This window comes from Micromonas pusilla, assembly GCF_000151265.4.
Source record: "Micromonas pusilla CCMP1545 genomic scaffold MICPUCscaffold_7, whole genome shotgun sequence".
Taxonomy (NCBI): domain Eukaryota; kingdom Viridiplantae; phylum Chlorophyta; class Mamiellophyceae; order Mamiellales; family Mamiellaceae; genus Micromonas; species Micromonas pusilla.
In genome coordinates, this window is record NW_003315888.1 from 1,165,562 (window position 1) to 1,182,798 (window position 17,237).

General features: G+C 69.7%; 8 protein-coding genes across 8 annotated transcripts; 4 read left to right on the forward strand and 4 right to left on the reverse strand.

Moving 5' to 3' along the window:
* Window positions 1-149: 149 nt before the first annotated feature.
* Window positions 150-1,811, reverse strand: MICPUCDRAFT_59798 (myb DNA binding domain-containing protein; the record flags this gene model as incomplete). Its single annotated transcript, XM_003060186.1, has 1 exon — window positions 150-1,811. One exon carries the CDS (start codon window positions 1,809-1,811, stop codon window positions 150-152), a length of 1,662 nt encoding a protein of 553 aa, XP_003060232.1.
* Window positions 1,812-3,582: 1,771 nt separating this feature from the next.
* Window positions 3,583-5,085, reverse strand: MICPUCDRAFT_59799 (uncharacterized protein; the record flags this gene model as incomplete). Its single annotated transcript, XM_003060187.1, has 1 exon — window positions 3,583-5,085. One exon carries the CDS (start codon window positions 5,083-5,085, stop codon window positions 3,583-3,585), a length of 1,503 nt encoding a protein of 500 aa, XP_003060233.1.
* A 213-nt stretch (window positions 5,086-5,298) lies between these two features.
* Window positions 5,299-6,708, forward strand: MICPUCDRAFT_59800 (uncharacterized protein; the record flags this gene model as incomplete). The annotated part of the gene is made up of 1 exon (XM_003059889.1): window positions 5,299-6,708. The coding sequence occupies one exon, from the start codon at window positions 5,299-5,301 to the stop codon at window positions 6,706-6,708; it is 1,410 nt and encodes a 469-aa protein (XP_003059935.1).
* Window positions 6,709-6,865: 157 nt separating this feature from the next.
* Window positions 6,866-7,700, reverse strand: MICPUCDRAFT_59801 (uncharacterized protein; the record flags this gene model as incomplete). Its single annotated transcript, XM_003060188.1, has 2 exons — window positions 6,866-6,931; window positions 6,984-7,700. 2 exons carry the CDS (start codon window positions 7,698-7,700, stop codon window positions 6,866-6,868), a joined length of 783 nt encoding a protein of 260 aa, XP_003060234.1.
* A 238-nt stretch (window positions 7,701-7,938) lies between these two features.
* MICPUCDRAFT_59802 (uncharacterized protein) lies at window positions 7,939-10,635 on the forward strand (the record flags this gene model as incomplete). Its single annotated transcript, XM_003059890.1, has 2 exons — window positions 7,939-8,752; window positions 8,966-10,635. The coding sequence occupies 2 exons, from the start codon at window positions 7,939-7,941 to the stop codon at window positions 10,633-10,635; spliced, it is 2,484 nt and encodes an 827-aa protein (XP_003059936.1).
* A 27-nt stretch (window positions 10,636-10,662) lies between these two features.
* MICPUCDRAFT_47798 (uncharacterized protein) lies at window positions 10,663-12,154 on the reverse strand (the record flags this gene model as incomplete). Its single annotated transcript, XM_003060189.1, has 1 exon — window positions 10,663-12,154. The coding sequence occupies one exon, from the start codon at window positions 12,152-12,154 to the stop codon at window positions 10,808-10,810; it is 1,347 nt and encodes a 448-aa protein (XP_003060235.1). The 3' UTR covers window positions 10,663-10,807.
* Window positions 12,155-12,591: 437 nt separating this feature from the next.
* Window positions 12,592-15,267, forward strand: MICPUCDRAFT_59804 (uncharacterized protein; the record flags this gene model as incomplete). Its single annotated transcript, XM_003059891.1, has 1 exon — window positions 12,592-15,267. One exon carries the CDS (start codon window positions 12,592-12,594, stop codon window positions 15,265-15,267), a length of 2,676 nt encoding a protein of 891 aa, XP_003059937.1.
* Window positions 15,268-15,731: 464 nt separating this feature from the next.
* Window positions 15,732-17,201, forward strand: MICPUCDRAFT_47799 (uncharacterized protein; the record flags this gene model as incomplete). Its single annotated transcript, XM_003059892.1, has 3 exons — window positions 15,732-15,850; window positions 16,146-16,290; window positions 16,564-17,201. Coding segments are annotated over 3 exons (900 nt in total), but the record flags the coding sequence as incomplete, so codon positions are not given.
* Between the last annotated feature and the right edge of the window lie 36 nt (window positions 17,202-17,237).

A 17,237-nucleotide genomic window follows, 5' to 3' on the forward strand; every position in this document is an offset into this window, starting at 1 on the left:
CTCTGGGTTGGCCCCCCCCCCCCCCTTTTCACCGCGTCCGTCGCCGCCAACACCCCTCCCGCGGCAGCTCTCGTCGTCGTCATCTCTCGCTCTGCCCCCCCCCCTCTTCACCGCGTCCGTCGCCGCCAACAAACGACGTCCCAGTGCACTCACCCTTTGACCGTCCCCCACCCTCGCTTTTCAATCACCCGCAAAGCCATCTGTTGACGCAGACCGACCGTCTTGTACCTCAAGTCTTTGTTGTAGTGGATGTAGAAGAACTCAATCACCAACGCCATTGGCACGTTCTTGTCCCGAAGGATCGTCTCGAGCATCGCCACGACCCCTTCCGCCCCATCGTGCTCGGCGTTCACCGCGACCTTCGCGCGTAATCCCAAATGCGCGTTCTCCTCTGACCCGAGCACGGCGTCGAACGAGGCGAGCACCCGCTCGATGTCCTCCTTCGTGATCGATCCGCATCTCTTGTCGCACGCGAAGGACACGGTGACCGTCTGGTTGATGCCGGTGATGTTGCACCTCAGCGTGCCCCTGCCCGCGTAGTTGAACAGAAGGTGCACTTCGCCCGCGTCGCGCATGACGATGAACCGCTGCTGTACCGCTTTTTCCAGTCTCAGGCACGTCTCGCCGCGAGCGCGAAAGTTGAAGTCAAACGTCGCGAGGTGGACGCCACTGGGGAGAAGACCGCGCTCGGCGAGAAGCTCTCGAACGTTTTCCCGATGCAGAAGATTACACCCCTCGTCCGACGCTCGATGAAGCGCCGTGGCTTGAATACCGACCGAGGCGACCTTCCCCACCTTGGACATCTCCTCCATCCCCGCGAGCGCTGCCTTGACCCACGCCTCCGCGGCGAATGAGATGTCGGCGTCGGAGCGCTTCGGCTCGATCTCGCCGCCGCGAGCGATCGTCACTTTGTCCAAGGTCTCGCCCTCCTTGGTCGTGATCGTCACCTCTTCGGCGTGCTTCGCGCGTCTCGCTTCGTTATGGCGCTCGTAGCCGGTCTTCCCATCCGCGCCCACCGCGCCGCCCACCGCGCGTCTCGCTTCGTTACCGCGTTCGTTCTCGGTCTTCCCATCCGCGCCCACCACCGTGCGTCTCGCTTCGACACGGCGTTCGTTGCCGGTCTTCCCATCCGCGCCCACCGCGCGTCTCGCTTCGTTAGCGCGTTCGTTCTCGGTCTTCCCATCCGCGCCCACCACCGTGCGTCTCGCTTCGGCACGGCGTTCGTTGCCGGTCTTCCCATCCGCGCCCACCGCGCGACGTTTTAGGTTTTGTCGCCCGGCGTGCACTTTGCGCCTCTCATCCGAGGAATCAACATCAATGTTTAATTTCTCATAGGCTCGAGTCTGCTTGAGATACTGAGGGATGTCTTGGAGTTTCTTCCCATGCGTATTAAGCCACGCACGAACCTGTTCCGCGTTTCGAGTGCCGACATGCTCCGCGATGAACGTATAGGCGCCGTACTTGGACTTGGACTTGAACTCGTTAGCCGCGGCGACAGCCCTCTGTTTCTCCTCCTCGCTCCACGACCCCTTGTTCATTGCTTTCTGGACGGGCGCGTCGGCATTCGTCTCAGCGGACGTCGTCGCAGAGGGGGGCGTCGTCACCGCGGACGTCGTCACCGCGTTCACATTGTCGTCATCGCACCGCTCCCGAACAGCATCGATCTTCTCCGGCGTCTCCAAGCGCGTGCCTCCGGCGTACTCGCCTCTGCCCTCGATGAGATACAGTTGATCGCCTTCGACTGACACCACCGGCTTCTGGTCCAATTCATTGCGCACTAATAACTCTTCAAAGGAGATCTTTGGCGTCATAGTTCGACGACTGCCGCGTACTTTCGTACAACACAGCTGTGTTTTTACAGAGAAGGAACGAATTAGTCACCATTCGAATGGAGAAGCTGAGCGCCGCGCGGCGACGCGCGCCGCGCCGCGGGCACGGACCCGAACCGCGACGCACGCGAGCGACTCGAGAGGCGTCGGTACCGGCGCGCGCGCTCGCGGTGAAGGCGTGAAAGGTGCCCTCGCGCTCGAATTTCGAGAGCGAGAGTGAGCACCTACCGTACTAGCGAGGAAAAGAAAAAACGTCGCACGACGCGCGCGAGATCCGGCACGCGCGCGACCGCGGACAAGGCGACGAAGACGCGAACGCGATGGGAGTTCAGCTTCGGGACGTACCGACACAGCAGATGTGCACGAGCTCGTTCCGCGTGATGTCCGCGTCGTTCTGTCGCGCGGCTCGAGCTGGGCCGCGAGGACAGTTCGCGCAGTTTTCGTAAGTCGTCCGGTACACGTGTACAGTACAGCAGCAGGCTGTACGGTGTCATCAGGCAGCGGCAGCGGCAGCGGCGCCGCTTCCCGCGTCGTCAAGGCTCGAATTCGCTCTTCCGCCCCGGGCGCGACGTCGTGGCGACGGTCGCCATATCAATCGTCACCCACGACCGACCGTCGCGCTCGTACCCGCCGCGTGATCGTGATCACATCGACGCGATCGCGACAGCGCGAGAGTGACGAGCGCCGCGCGAGGGACCGAACCGAACCCGCGGGGACGCGCGCCCCCAGTTAGGGCGGGGAGGAAAACGAATCCCACACACACCCGCTCGCGGATCGCCCGGATGCGCGCTCATCACGTCACATTCTCGCCGCGCGATCGAGTGACGCGATCACCCGCGCACATCAGCGCGAGGTGATGACCGCGACCGCGCGAGCGGGCTGCGCTGCTCGCTCGCGCAGTGAGACGCCTCCGCACGACGAGCCGAGGTTTTGTTCACACGATGGCGATGTCGAGGCGGGGTCAGGATTCGTACTCGTGTACTTTTCGGGTGTAGTTTCGTATGAAAACCAGTCAGGCCGATGCTCGTACCGAGCTCGATTTCGATTTTCAAATGCGGCGCGCGGCACACAATTGGAGTCGACGTCGACGACGCTCCACGCGCGCCTCCACGCGCGCGCGCGCACGTCGTCGTCATGTCGCGAGGACGAGGAAACACGCGGGAGATGAACATCGCGCGCGAGACCGTGAGCAAGGAGGAGAAGTGCGTGTTCGCGCGCGCGCGCCGTCGTCGTCGTCGTCGTTCTTCGATCCCTCGCGGGGAATGGAATGGGATGGATCGATCATCTTCGATTCGCGTCCGATTCTCGCCCCCGACCCGCGAACCCGACCCACCTCACGTCGCCGCCCCTCCCGTCCCTCCCCCAATCGCGCGCGTCGCCTCCGCGCGTCCATGATCCAGGATCACGAAAAAGTCCGAGAAGGGGTACTTCGACCGCGATAACATCAAGTGGGTGGACTGGGAATCAGAGCGGAAGCAGCTCGAGACGGTGACGGGCGCGGATGCCGTCGCGCGGAGCGCCGCGGCGAAGCTGCACTTTCCGACGACGAAGTCGAGGGTGTTTTGCGTCGTGGACGACTCCTTCGACGCGTTCGCGACGGGGAAGTTGCCGCCGTAGGGAGGACGGGCGGGCGGGTGGTTGAACCTCGGGAGGGTCGTCGACGACAGAGGCGGAGACGTAGACGCAGAGCTTGTACGACAGCAGCAGCAACAAACAAAAAACAAAGAAACACTCTCGTCGCGTCGTCGTCGCCTCACTCGCAATCCCCTCCTCCGCAGACGGACGCCGGCGGCGGCGCGGTCGTCGCGCGGTGACCCGCGGTCCCGATGAACCCCGACCCCAACCGCGGGACCTGACCGAGCGCGAGCTGCTCGATCGCGAGACGCGGCGACACTAAACCCGCGGGCGGCGCCGCCGAGCGCGCCGCCGTCGTCGCCGTCGCCGTCGCCGTCGGCCCCGGCCATCGCAGCGCGTCGTAGTCGCGACCGACGACCGACGGCGTCGACGGTGGCGGCGGCGGTGGCGGCGGCGCGTCGCGTCGCTCGCGTCGCGTCAGATCCACGACGATCTCTTCCAACCTACCCAGTCGCGCGTCCGCGGCGCGTCGGTGGCGGCGAGCCTCGATCTCGTCGCGGCTCGCGCGCTCCTCCACCTCTCGCCACCGCGACTCGTTGCGCTCGAGGAACGCGCCCCACGCGTCGCGAAGCTCGACAACCGCGGAGAACGCGACGGATGCGTCGGCGTCGGCTCGGTTCGGCGGCGTTTGAGGCGGCGGCTCGACGCGCGCCTCCGCGTCGGCGCGCAGCGCGGCGACTTCCGCGCGCCACGTCCGCGTCTCTCTTAGCATCGTCACCTCCTCGAGGACGGCGTCGCGGGTCGACTTGATCCGCGTCTCGAGGTTCTCCTTGCTCGCCTTCGCCTTCGCCTTCGCCGCCGCCTTCGCCTTCGCCGCGGCCGCGGCGGCGGCTGCGGCGGCGGCGGCGGCGGGGGAGGCGGGACTCGAAGCGCCCTCCACGCCGTCCACCGCGTCCGCGAGCACCCACAGCGGGTCCGAGGCGCTGCTCGGGGCTGCCGCGCGCGTCGCGGGCGTCGCGACGACGACGCGCGGCGCCCTGGGCTTCTTCCGCGTCGTCGTCGTCGTCGTCTTCTTCGCTGCTTTCGGCGCGCGCGGGGGCTTCGCGGCGGCGCCGGGGTTGCCAGGGTTGCCAGGGTCGCGCTTCTTCTTCTTCGTCGGCGAGGGGCGCGTCGGTCGCTCCTCGCGATCGTCGTCCTCGACGACGTCGTCGTCCGGGAGCGACGGCGCGGCGCGCTTGCGTCCGCTCCGGCGCGTCGCGCGCGCGCGCGCGGCGTCCGTCGCGGCGGCGGCGTCGTTCGCGTCCGAGCCCTCGCGCGCGTCGTCGTCGTCGTCGTCGTCGAGGTCGCCGCCGTCCTCCTCGACGTTGCAAACCTCCGCGGCCTCGCGCGTCGCCTCGCGTTGCGGCGGCGGCGGCATTTGCGGCGGCGGATCTTCTTCCTCCTCCTCTTCCCCGCGATCGTCGCGCGTCGCGTCCGTCGCGGCGTCGGCGTCGGCGTCGGCGACGGCGTCGACGCGCGCGTCCTCGCTCGACGCGTCTTTTTCGTTTTCTTCGCGCTGCCGCTGCTGCTGCACGTCTTTTCGCTTCGCGCGCGCGTTGGGGACGGGGCGCGCGGACGCGAGCTGCTGCTTGACGCGCGCGGCGGCGTGCACCGCGGCGTCGCGACGGACGCGTTCGGACATGGCGCGCGCTGGATACGGTCGCGGCGGAGGCGCGCGCGGGGACTGACTCTCCGCGCGGGGGCGGCGCGCGGGGGCGGGCGAGTTCGTCGGTGGGTATGGTGGTCGTGAGACGAACCGAACTGAACGCGAACAGAATCTGTTCGTCGTCGTCGCGTTTCCCGCGTGAAACGAAAGTTGAAACCGCGGCCTCATCACTCGCCGCGCCGCGCGGCCATGACCTCGGTCGACCCGTACCCCGCCCCCGGCGGCGGCGGCTCCATCAGCGACGCCGAGGTCGGCCCCGCGCCGCCCCCCTCCGTCGAACCGCTCTCCGCCCCGGCCGGGTACGACGGCGGCGACGACCCGTCCGTCTCGCTGCAGATCGAGATCACCGACCCGCATCGCGCGGGCGAGGGCCTGTCGAAGCACGTGGAGTACGTCGTGACGTACTGGACGTCCGGCCTACCGAAGTTCGCGAGCGCGTCCGGGCGCGTCGCGAGGCGGTACTCCGAGTTCGAGTGGCTGTGGCGCGCGCTGAGCGCGAGCGCGGACGGCGTGCTCGTGCCCGCGCTCCCGGGCAAGACGCTGAGCGCGCCGCTGAGCGACGACCCGGGGAGCGTCGCGATCGAGCGCCGACGGCGAGATCTTGGCGTGTTCGTCGCGCGGATCGCGCGTCATCCGCTCATGCGCGCGAGCGACGACGTGCGGACGTTCCTGGAGGAGAAGGACCGCGGGGCGTGGAAGGAGAGGGTGCCGTGGCACGAGCGCGGGGTCACGTCCGACGCGATCCGCGCGACGCAGGAATTTTTCGGCGGCGCGGCAAACGCGCGAGCGTCGTCGTCGTCGTCGGCGTCGTCGTTCATCGACGTCCCGAACGCGCCGAACGTCACGAACGACGGCATCGTCGAGGACGCGCGCTTCGTCGAGATCGGCGAGTACGTCGGCGAGCTGAAGCAGCGCGTCGACGCGCTGTTGGAGGCGACGACGGCGGTGACGAAGCACCACGCGGGCGCGGCGGCGGCGGCGACGGCGTTCGCGGCGGCGTGCGCCGACCTGGACGACGCGGAGTTACGCGCGTGCGCCAACTTCCGCGCGATGGACGGCGCGTCCGCGACCGTCCCAATTCGATGGAGCGCCGCGAGCGCTCTATTCGCGGCGAGAGCGGCGCCGTCGGACGCGTTGGCTGACGCCGTCGCCGACGCGTTTCGCGAGCCGCTTCGCGCCGCGTCGGCGTTGTGCGCGTCCGCGACGCACGCGCGCGATCGACGGAGGCAGCTCGTGGACGCGTACAACAAGCTGTGCGCGGAGATCAGCGCTATCGACGCGAAGATCGTGGCGCTCGGCGTGCCCGAGCTCGGGAGCCCGAAGCGAATGGAGAGGGACGCGCTCGAGCTTCGCGCTTCGGACGCGAGGATCGCGCGGACGCATCTCGGGGGGAGGTACTCTCGCGCGGTACTCGTGAGCGACCGCGAGCTGTGTTGGTTCCACGGCGCGCTCGCCGCGAGCATGGGGGACGCGCTGAAGGCGTACGTCGCGTCGCACGGCGCGGCGGCGGGGCGGGCGGCGCGCGCGTTGGCGGACGCGCGCGAGGGATTGCGGGACGCGACGGCGGCGCCGCCCGACGCGTTTCTTCCGCCGCGATGATTGATCATGACGATGATTAGCGCGAGATGCGCGCGTCGGCGGCGATATCATATTGGTCGGGCGTGTTCGTTGTAAAACCTATCATATCATATGACGGCCGTCACTTTAACGGTATTATTAAGTACTCTACCTTCACTTAGCGCGCGCGCCGGGCTCGTCAGCTCATGAGAAGCTCGACGTACTTCGCCACGCTCTCGTCGTCCAGCGGCACGACGTGCGCCCACTGCGGGTAGGCGATGAAAAGTTCATTCATCGGTCAGTTGAAAGGGACCCACGCGATCAAACGTTGAAACCGAGCGGTGGGTGAAACACGCGACTACACGCGCCTGGTGCTCGTGCGTCGCCGCGCCTAGCCCGAACGCCTCCGCGACTTTCCTCCCCTGCGCCGGCGGGTTCATCTCGTCCTTCTTCCCTATGACGTGCAGCGACCTCACGAGCGGCTCCGGCGGCGCCGCGACGACCGCGGCGACCGACTCCGGGACGGCCTCGTCCCACTCCCCCGCGGCTCGGAGCTCGACGGATCTGAGCTTTTCCACGTCGGCGCCGCGCGCGGTTGGGAACGCCGCGCCGACGACGAGCGCGTAACGCGGGCGGTGCGCCCTCGACGGTCCGACACCGCGGCCGCACGCGATCGCGGCGAGCATCGCGCCCTGGGAGAAGCCCATCAGCCCGTCGAACGGCCAAAGGTGGTCGAGCATCGCGAGCGAGTCGTCCGCGCCGTCGAGCGATTCCGCCTCGAACGTGCGCGTGTTCGGCGGGAGCGTCCACCACGCCCTGCCGCCGGAATGGAGCTCGTGCGGACCGTCCACGAACGTCCAGTCCCACGTCTCCGAGGTCGCGGCGACGAGCGGGGCCATGTACTTCTCGAACGACGCCGCGGTGCCGCCCTTGCCGTGCAGCGCGATCATCTTCCTCTTCTTCGAAGACGTCTTCTCTGCTTCATCGGCGACGACGACGTCGGAAGGATCTGGCGACGACGACGCGGACGCCATCGCGACGACGGCGGACGCGCGCGAGCTGCGCGACGCGCTCGCGGCGGACCTCGATCGCCGCGCGGTCGCGTTCGACGCGCGGGCGGGAACGAGCGCGGCGACGCCGAGGGACGCGGGCATGGACGTGTGCGCGCGCGGCGACGCCTCGAACACCGGAAGGAAGTGCCTCGGAAGTGCCGACACTGACTCAGCGACTGGAGGGGAACAAAGAATGACCGAAAACGGTTCACCACTCGCGATGGCGCGCGCCTTCGCCCCGCTCGGGCGGCTGGACGAGAACGTCGTCGCCGGGCGAGATGCGAACGCCGCGCCGATGGCGCGTCTGAAGGAGAGCAGGAGAGCCGCCGCGGCGGCGGCGAGCGCGGCGTACGTCGCGACCGCGCGCGCGACGAGATCGAAATCTCATTCGCGCGCGGGCTCGGGCTCCGGCGCGTCGTCGTCGTCGTCGTCGTCGTCGTCGTCGTCGTCCATCTCCGCCGCGACGCCGGCGCCGCGGCCGCCGCCGAGCTCGGTGTTCAAGCCGCCGCCGCGCGGCGGGATGCGAGCGTCGTCGGACCGACGCGGGGAAGCGATCGCGGAGGAGGAAGAGGAGGACCTCGACGTGTACGACGACGAGCGCGGCGAACGGAGGAACGACGACGAGGATGATGCAGACGTTCCCCGGGAAGAGGAAGCCGACGCGGACGACGACGACGAGTGCGACGAATATTACGACGGCGACGAATATTACGACGACGAAGAGGAGGAGGACGTGCGGTTCCCCGGCGAACGCGACGCGTCGGCCTCGACGTCCGCGTCGTCGTCGTCGTCCGCGCCATCCGCGCCGCGTCCTATTGCCTCCGTCTCCGTCGTCGACAACGACCTGAACGCCGGGACGTACCGCGCGCCCGCGATGCCTCCCTCGCTGCCACCCTCCGCGACCGTCCCCGTCGTCGAGTGCGCGCACATCGTCGCCGCGGCGATCAACGGCGAGCCGCTCGCGCCGTTCATGCTCGTAAAGGGAGCGTCCGCGGCGGCGATGGCGAGCGTCAGGCGCGTTCTCCTTCACGCTGGTTCCCATACGACCGCGTCGGCGTGGTGAACGCCGATCCTTAAGGACTTTTGCGGGCGCATCTCTCCGCGCATCACCCCTCGCTTTCAATACCCGCCCTCGACGCCTTTCAACTCCGCTTCTGACGCCTTTCAACTCCTCCCCGACGTTCGCTCGTTCGGAACGACCCTCAGCGAGCTCGTGCGACGCGCCGTGACGGACGCGCGACGCGAAGGGCTCACCCTCGGCGCCGCGGAAGCGCGCGCGGCGCTGCGCGGAGGAGGGCGCGACGGGCGCGGCGGCGGGTTCGAGAAGACCGCGGCGTGCGCGGCGAGAGCCGCGGAGGAGCGCGCGAGAGTCGCGGAGGCGCGCGCGAAGGCGTCGGACGCGGCGAGGCGCGCCGCGGAGGACGACGCGAGCGCGTTGAAGAAGGCGCTGAAGAAGACGCAGGCGGCGCTGAAGGGCACAGGCGCGCATGGACCCGGGGGGTCCGAGCGCGAGGCGAGGCTCAGGGCGCGCGCGGAGAGCGCCGCGAGCGAGGCGGCGGGTTTGCGCGCGGAGGTGAAGCGGCTGAGGCTCGTCGCTGAGGAGGGCGCGCGCGCGGAGGAGAAGCTCGGGGAGAAGAAAAGCGTGTTGGCGAGCGCGGAGGCGGAGTTGCGAGAGGCGAAGGACGCGGCGAGCGCGGCGCGGGAGGAGACGCGCGTTATCCGCGAGCGGCTGACGCGCGAGCTCGAGGAAAGCGCGCGATCGGACGCGGCGCGCGCGGACGCGGAGCGCGCGTGGTTCGCGCGAGAGATGTCAGACGCGTCGACGCGGATGCGAAACGACCTAAACGATGTCGCCGCCGACGCGAAACGAATCGTCGCCGACGCGCTCGACGGCGTCGCCGCGGCGCGACGAGCGGCGCGAGCGTCCAAGGCGCACGCGGACGCGCTCGCGACCGAGTGCGCGGCGCTCAGGGCGCGCGCGAAGCGCGCGACCGAGGACGCGGCGGCGCGCGACGCGGCGGCGCGCGACGCGGCGGCGGCGAGCGCGTCGGCCGAATCGCAGCTCGCGACGGCGTTGAGAGACAAGACCAAGGCGGAAGACCGCGCCACGGACGCGGAGTACCGCTGCGCGGAGGCGCTGCGCGAGCGCGCGGAGGAGGCGGCGATCGCGACGTCGCGCCTCGAGACGACGGAGGAGTTGATCGAGGAGCGCGACGCCGCGACGGAACGCGCCGAGCGCGCGGAACGCGACGCGGCGGAGGCGAGGACGGCGTCGGACGTCGCCAAGGAAGAGATGGCGATGGCGTGGGGCGAGGCCGCCGCCGCGGAGAGGGCCGCGGAGAGGAACCTCTCGAGCGCGTACGACGCGTTCGGCGGCGAGCTGCGAGCGCTCAGGAGGCGGTACTTTGTCCGAGACGACGGCGACGACGACGACGACGACGACGACGGCGGCGACGACGGGCGGTACGCGACGACGCGGCCGCGGCTCGACCTCGAAGCGCTCGTCGCCGCGATGATCGCGTTCAAGGAAGCGTCCAGAAGGGACGAGGCGTTCGATCGCGAGCTCGCGTCGTCGTCGTCGTCGTCCGGAAGCGCGAAGGAAGCCGCCGCGGCTCGGAGGGAGCTTCGGAGGATCGAGGAGTGCGTGCTGGTGGCGCTCGCGGACGCCGCGGAGACGAAGGCTGTCGCGAAGGCTTCGGACGTCGTCGCGAAGACGATCGTCTCCGTCGCGTCGAAGAAGAAGAGGGGCGGGGATGAGGAGAGGGAGAAGGAGGCGCCCGCGCCGTGCGAGAGCCCGGTGATCGTCGCGAGAGGAGGAGGGGGGAGGAAGAGTAGCGGCGGAGAAGGCGGCGACGCGGCGGGGCGGAAAAACGCGCTCACGGCGTCGGACGACGACGTCTTGTCGCTTCTGAACTGACGACGGCGACGACGACGACGCGTTAGATTAGTGAAAAAATCTTATGCTTACATACACGCATACACGGAAACGAAAACTACAGGTTATTAGACTACTCGTACACCCGCACCGAAAGCGCGGGGTTCGGCTTCTTCCTCCGGCTCCGGGGTCCGTCCGTCCGCGGGAAACGTTTTTATTTCTTCGCGGCGGGCGCCGCCGTCGTCGCGGCCGTCGTCGCCGCACCTTGCGCCAACGGCACCCCCCACCCCCCGCCCCCTAACGCCGCGGCCATCGCCGCGGGGTTCCACAGATGCGGCGGCGGCATGTTCGCCATGTTAAACCCGTTCGACGTGAACATCCCAAACGCCATCTGCGGGTTCGGCCACGCCGCCGCCGCCGCCGGTCGCATCGCCGCCGCCGCGGTCGCCGCCGCCGCCGCCGCCGCCGCCGCCGCCGTCGTCACTGACGTCCCCGCGCACTCGCCGCCGTCTCGTCCCTCGTTCGTAGGACCCGCCGCCGCGATCGCCGGGAATTGAGCCGCGGCGCCGCCGACGGCGACGGGCGCCGCGCCGCCGTCAAGGAGCATCCTCACGCCGGCGACGGGCACGACGCCCGCGCTCTCGGGCTGGAACTCGCTGGGAGGCTCCACGCGCGCGCGCTCCCCGAACGCCGGGCACGCCACGCCCTTCTCCGCCGCGGCCGCGCGGACCTTCTCCCGCAACGCGTCGTTCTCCGCCGCGAGCGCCCTCGCGCGTCGCAACGCCTCCGCGACGTCGCCGCGCAGCGTCGCGTTCTCGCCCGTGAGCTCCTCCTCTCTCGCGCTGAGCTCGTCGTACTTCTCGTGCTTCCGTCGGATCGTCTCTCTCGCGCTCTCGCGGTTCGCCTGCACGCGTTTCCGTCGCTTCGCCTCCAGGTCCTCCTCGGATTCTTCTTTTTTGTTCGGTCCGCGGCCGCGCTTCTTTCCAGGGTTCTCGGCGACGACGGAGGACCCCGGGGCGCCCGCCGACGACGGCGCGGCGCCGGACGCGGCGCCGCGAGACGCCGCCGTCGCGATGTTGGATCCCTTCCTGCCGCTCTGAGCGACGAACCCGTTCGCGGCGGTTTCGGCGGCGGCGGCGGCGGCGGCTGCCGCGGCGTTACTTTTCGAAGCCGCGATCTTGTCGCTCCGGCGCTGCTTCTGCGCGCTGCGCCTCTCGAGCTGCACGCCCGCGTCCGCGAGCGTGAGCAGAGACGTGAAGCCGACGCTGTCGCCCGTGATCGCCGCGGAGGGGTGTTGCTCATTCGCGCCGGGAATTCCCGCGTCGTTCGCGCCGGATCCGCCGCGCGCGTTCGCCGTCGTCGACGGCCCGCGCGCCGCCTTGGGTCTCGGATCCGCCTCGGACGTGGTGCGCGTCTGCTTCCGGCCCCACTGCAACGCGCTGGACGGCTTCTTCTCCTCCGCGGCGCGAGGACGCGCGGTCGCGGCGTCGCCGTCGTTCGTCGCGGCGGCGGCGCCGCGCGCGGTGCGCGTCTTCTTCTTCGCCGGAGGAGGAGGCGCCATCGCCGACGGTCGTCGGTTAGCGCGCGCGCGAAAAAGCGTGCTCAAAAGCGTCGACGCGCAAACAGAAGAATTCTGACGCGTCCTCGGATTCGACGCGTCGCGCGCGCGGGTCTCTCGCCCTGACCTCCCGCGATGCGATGCCGCGCGTTCGCGCGTCGCCTATATTAGACGCGACCTGCGATCGATATCGACGGCGTGGCGCGCGTGCGGCCGCGCGTTCGAGGCAAATGTGCATTAGATCGTGATGAGATATTTACGCACTTTTTTTCAGTTCAAAATGCACAGCTGTCACCGGGGTCAAGGTTCGCGGTCAGTTGAAAGGCGTCGAAGACTTGAAACCGACGAGCTGGGTGAACATTTCGCGGCCACTTGTCACGCGCGCGCGCTGCGCTGCTGACAGGGACGAGCCGCGATCGTCGCGTCGGTCCCGTCGCCAGATGCGTCGCCGCGTCGTCGCGCTCGAGCCGAGCGCGGCGTACGAGGCGCCGCTCCTGCGCGACGCCTTCGCGAGCCGCGGATGGGAGATCGTGGACGACGCGTCGCGCGCGTCTCTGCACTGGGCGAAAGCGCGCGACGTGCGATGGGACCGCGTCCTCGGCGGGGGCGGCAACGACGACGCCGCGACGTGCGTCGCGAACCGACTCGTGCTGAAGACCGCGCTGACGAGGAAGGCGGACCTCGCGACGCTGGTGCGACGCCACGCCGAGCGCGTCGGGCTCGACGCGTCGCCGGTCGCGGCGGCGACGCCGGAGACGCACGTCATCGACGGCGACGACGACAGCGACGGCGACGACGAGGAGGCGAACGAGAATGATGATGAGAACGTCGGCACCGAGAAGAGACGACGACTGCCGCGATGGCTCCTCTCCGACGCCGACGCCGACGCCGCGCGCCGCCGCCGCCGCTGGGTCTTGAAAGCGTCCGAGAGCGACCGCGGCGAGCGCATCGCGTTCTTCGACGCGTCCGTCCCCGCGGACGTCGCGCGCGCGGAGGCGCTGATGGCGTCGTGCCCGCGCGACGCGTCGTGGGTACTCCAGAGGCACGTCGAGCGTCCGATGCTCGTCGACGGCGCGCGCAAGTGCCACCTCCGCGTCATGATCCTCGTGAGCGGCGACGCGCGCGTGTTCGTGCACGAGAACGTCGTCGCGCTGTGCTCGGACCGCGCGTGGGACGCGACGGACATGCGCGACGTCGCCGCGCACGCGACGAACCACAGGGTGCAGGTGAAGGCTCGGCGACGCGTTGGCCGCGGGGCGGTCGAGGACGAGGATCCGAGATCGCGAGAACTCCTCGGAGACGACGACGCCAACGCGCTGACGCTGACCGAGATGTGCGAGCGCGTGGAGATCGACGACGACGACGGCGGCGTTCACGAGAACAAGAAGAGCGAGAACGTCGCGGGGTCCTCCTCCTCCTCCTCCCGGGATCTCGAAACGCACATCAGAGGGCAGTTACGCGCGATCGTCCGCGACCTCTTCCTCGCGGCGCGCGACAAAAAAACCGTCGCGCCCGTCGGCTTCTTCCCTACCCACGGCACGTTCGAGCTCCTCGGCGCGGACTTCCTCGTCGACGCGCGCGGGAAGGTCTGGCTGCTGGAAGTGAACGGCGATCCGTGCCTCGCGGTGTATGGCGAGCGGTTGCGGCCGAAGTGCGCGGAGGTGTTGCGCGACGTCGTCGACGTCGTCGCGCCGCTCGCGGAGGACGGCGAACGCGCGGAACACGAGAGGCGGTTAGCGTATGATCACGCCGCGGAAGAAGAAGAAGAATATGGAACGTCAACCGGCGCAGTGGGAACACACGGAGGGTTCGCGCTCGTCCTGAGCCTCCCGCCGCGGTTCCCGAACGACGCGAGCGAGGGGCGACGACGCGTCGCGAAGCTCTTGTCGACGATGAGCGCGTTCGTCGGAAAAGGCAAAGAAACTTTCGCGAGGAGAAGCGCGTGCATCGCGCGAGGGTCGCCGGGCGCGTCCGGCGCGGCGAGCGCGTTAGCCGCCGCTGATTGGGAGCTCACGGACGATCTCCGGTCGCAGACGACGTCGATGCAGTGGGCGACGCACGAGGACGTGTCGTGGGAACGAGTTTTGGACGGGGAGGGGACGACGACGACGACGACGACGACGACGACGACGCGCGCGAGGCGCAGGCTCGTCGCGAGCCATTACTACGCTCGGGGCGTCCTCCTGTGCGCGTCGAGACTCTCGAACGCGCTGATCTCGAACGGCGTGCTCGGCGTCGTCCCGGTGTCGGCGACGCTGACGCGCGGCGGGATAGAGGCTGCCGGAGGCGCGGACGCGGCGGCGGCGGCGTTGCGACGCGCCGGCGGCGGCGGCGGCGGCGACTGCGCGTGGGACGTCGAGGAGGACGCGACGACGTCGTCGACGACGATAAAGACGAAGACGAAGACGACGACGCGTCACCGCTGCGCGTCCGCGGAGGTGGCCGCGTCGCGCGTGCTCCACGGCGACGCTCGCGCGTGGAGGGTTCGGCAGCTCGTCGGCGACGGCGGCGGCGGCGACGGCGGCGACGGCAACGCGTCGTCGTCGTCGTTCGACGCGCGCGTCGTCGCGTTGCTCCTCGGGTCCGCCCCGCGCGTGTGCGTCCACCGTCGCGTGGAGATTCGACGCGCCGACGTGCCCGAGGGCGCGTGGACGTCGTTAGACGACGACGACGGCGACGGTTCGATGGACGAACGGTCGCGACGCGAGGCGCGCGACGCCGTGAACGCGGCGGTGGTCGCGACGGTGCGCGGGGTCGTCGGCGGCGGCGTCGGAGGGACGGCGACGGCGACGGAAACCAAACTCCGCCGCCGCTTCCTGCCGTTTCGTAACTGCTTCGAGGCGTTCGTCGTGCGTGTCGTCGTCGCACGGCGCGGGGGAGGAGGTGACGATTCACCGGACGAACCGTCGCGGCGAGGGTACCGCGCGTGGGTGCTCGGTTTCGAGGACGCGTTCAAGAGCGAATTCGGCGGCGGCGGCGGCGCGGCGGACGCGCTCGCCGCGGACGTCGTCTCGGAGGCGGTCCGGTTCTTTTGGGGCGAGGGCGAGGAGCGGATGGGTGGCGACGCGCCGTTCGAGGTCGCGCACGCCGGCGAGTTCGCGTCGCTCGACGGATAGACTAGACTAGCTCGTCTACTGACTGCGCCGCGGGGGGCGAACGACGAACGTCGTTCATCGACTCCGTTTGATCGGTTCGTTCGCGATGAAACGCCGTCGATCGCGCGCGTTTGACCCGTTGACCGCGCGCGACGTAGAGTAGGCACTCAAATCAGCTTCGACGATCTCCGCCCGCCGTCCGCCTCGAGAGATCTCGAAATAAAATACCGGCCCTCCGCGAACGCCGCGCGACGCCGGAGCGGTCGTCACTGGGCGCGGCGCGACACCGCGACGAGCGCGACCTCGGACGGTTTCGCTTCCACGCGCGGAGGAGATCGCGCGCACGCGGTCGGCGTAACATCAGAACCCTCGAGCGCGTCGCGGCGACCGCGGCGGCGGGAGAGGTCGGCGAACAAAACCTTTCCACCCGGCGCGGAGGAGAAGCGAGGAATCTCTTTCGGAAGTCGAGCTACTAGACGCGCGCGATGGCGCTCCGGACCGCGTCCGAGCTGCTCGACGCGCTCGACGCCGGCGCGATGCCCGCGGGCGATCGCGACGACGGCGGCGACGACGGCGAACTCGGCGGGGTCATCTTCATATGCAGGTGCGAGCGCGTTTACGGCGTTCGCGGCGGCCGCGCTTTTCTCGCGCCTCGCTCAGATGCGGCGGCGAAAGAAGAAGGGCGGGCGACGCGACGATGATGGATCGCGGACCGAGGCGTCCGTCCGCGCGCCGCCCTCCGCGCGGAGCCTCGCCTCGCCGCGCGCGCGCGCCCTCCCTCCCTCCCGCTCCCTCTCCCCGTCGTCGTCCCATCCCTCTAGCAAGCAGCGCGCTGACCGACCCCCTCGCCCCGATGCCCCATCCTCATCGCGCCTCTCCTTCTCCCTCTCCTTCCGCAGCCGCGAGACGTACGACGACACCACGCGCGCTGGGCTCTTCGGCCTGACGCAGGGCAGCTGGTCGTTCGTGAAGCGCATCACCCCGGGGATGCCGCTGTTCCTCTATAACCTCACCGAGCGGCGCTTCCACGGCGTCTTCGAGGCGGTGCGTGCGCGCGCGTCGTCCCCGAAAACGTCGTCTCGCGCGACGCGATCGCGCCGGCGTCGTCCTGCTTCGTCGGCGCGAAAAATTTCGGATAAGATCGACCGATCGACCGCTCCCGGCGGAGAAACGCCGACGACGCGTCGTCTCGCCGCGCGTCGTCTCCGCCCGCCGCGAGCCGCGCGCCGCATCCCGAAAACATCCCTCCCCGCTATCACGTCCGTCGACCCCTCCCAACTGACCTCCCGTCCTCCGTCCCGCGCGCCCCACCCGCAGACCTCCGACGGCGCGATGAACGCCGACCCGACCGCGTGGAAAACCTCGGGCGCGGGCGCGGGCGACGCCGCCGGTATCGACGGCAGCCCCTACCCGGCGCAGGTGCGGTACAAGCACACGCGCGTGACGTGTTCCGCGTCCGCGGCGTCGTGCAAGCCGTTCTTGCGGTTCGCCGCGGGGGAAGCGAACGGGAAGAAGTTCCGGTTGGATCTCACGCCGGGCGAGGCGACGCGTCTCGCGCGCGTGTTCCACGCCGGCGGCGACGCGGGCGGCGGGGCGAAGAAGGGGCTAAACGGGAAGAGCGGCGGGGGGCATCATCAGACCAACGGCCGCGCGGCGACGCCGACGCACGATGTGGTGGACGGGTGGGAGACGGTCTCGTCGAAGAAGACGACGAAGAAGGGCGGCGGCGGCGGATCAGGCGGCGGGTCGTCGCCGACGACGCGAAGGAACAACAACAACAACGGCGCCGCCGCCGACGGGAAGGACAAGATCGCGCGCGGCGGCAAGGCTGCCGCAGGCGAGAGTTACCACCACCACCACATCCACGCGAGCTCGAGCGCGCTCGGCGACGCCGCCGACCGCGCGAGCCCGCCGCCGCCGCCGCCGCCGCCCGGCCCGCCGAGGGCGCCGTCGGGGTGGGCCGCGATTCTCACCGGGCAGACGAACAGCGC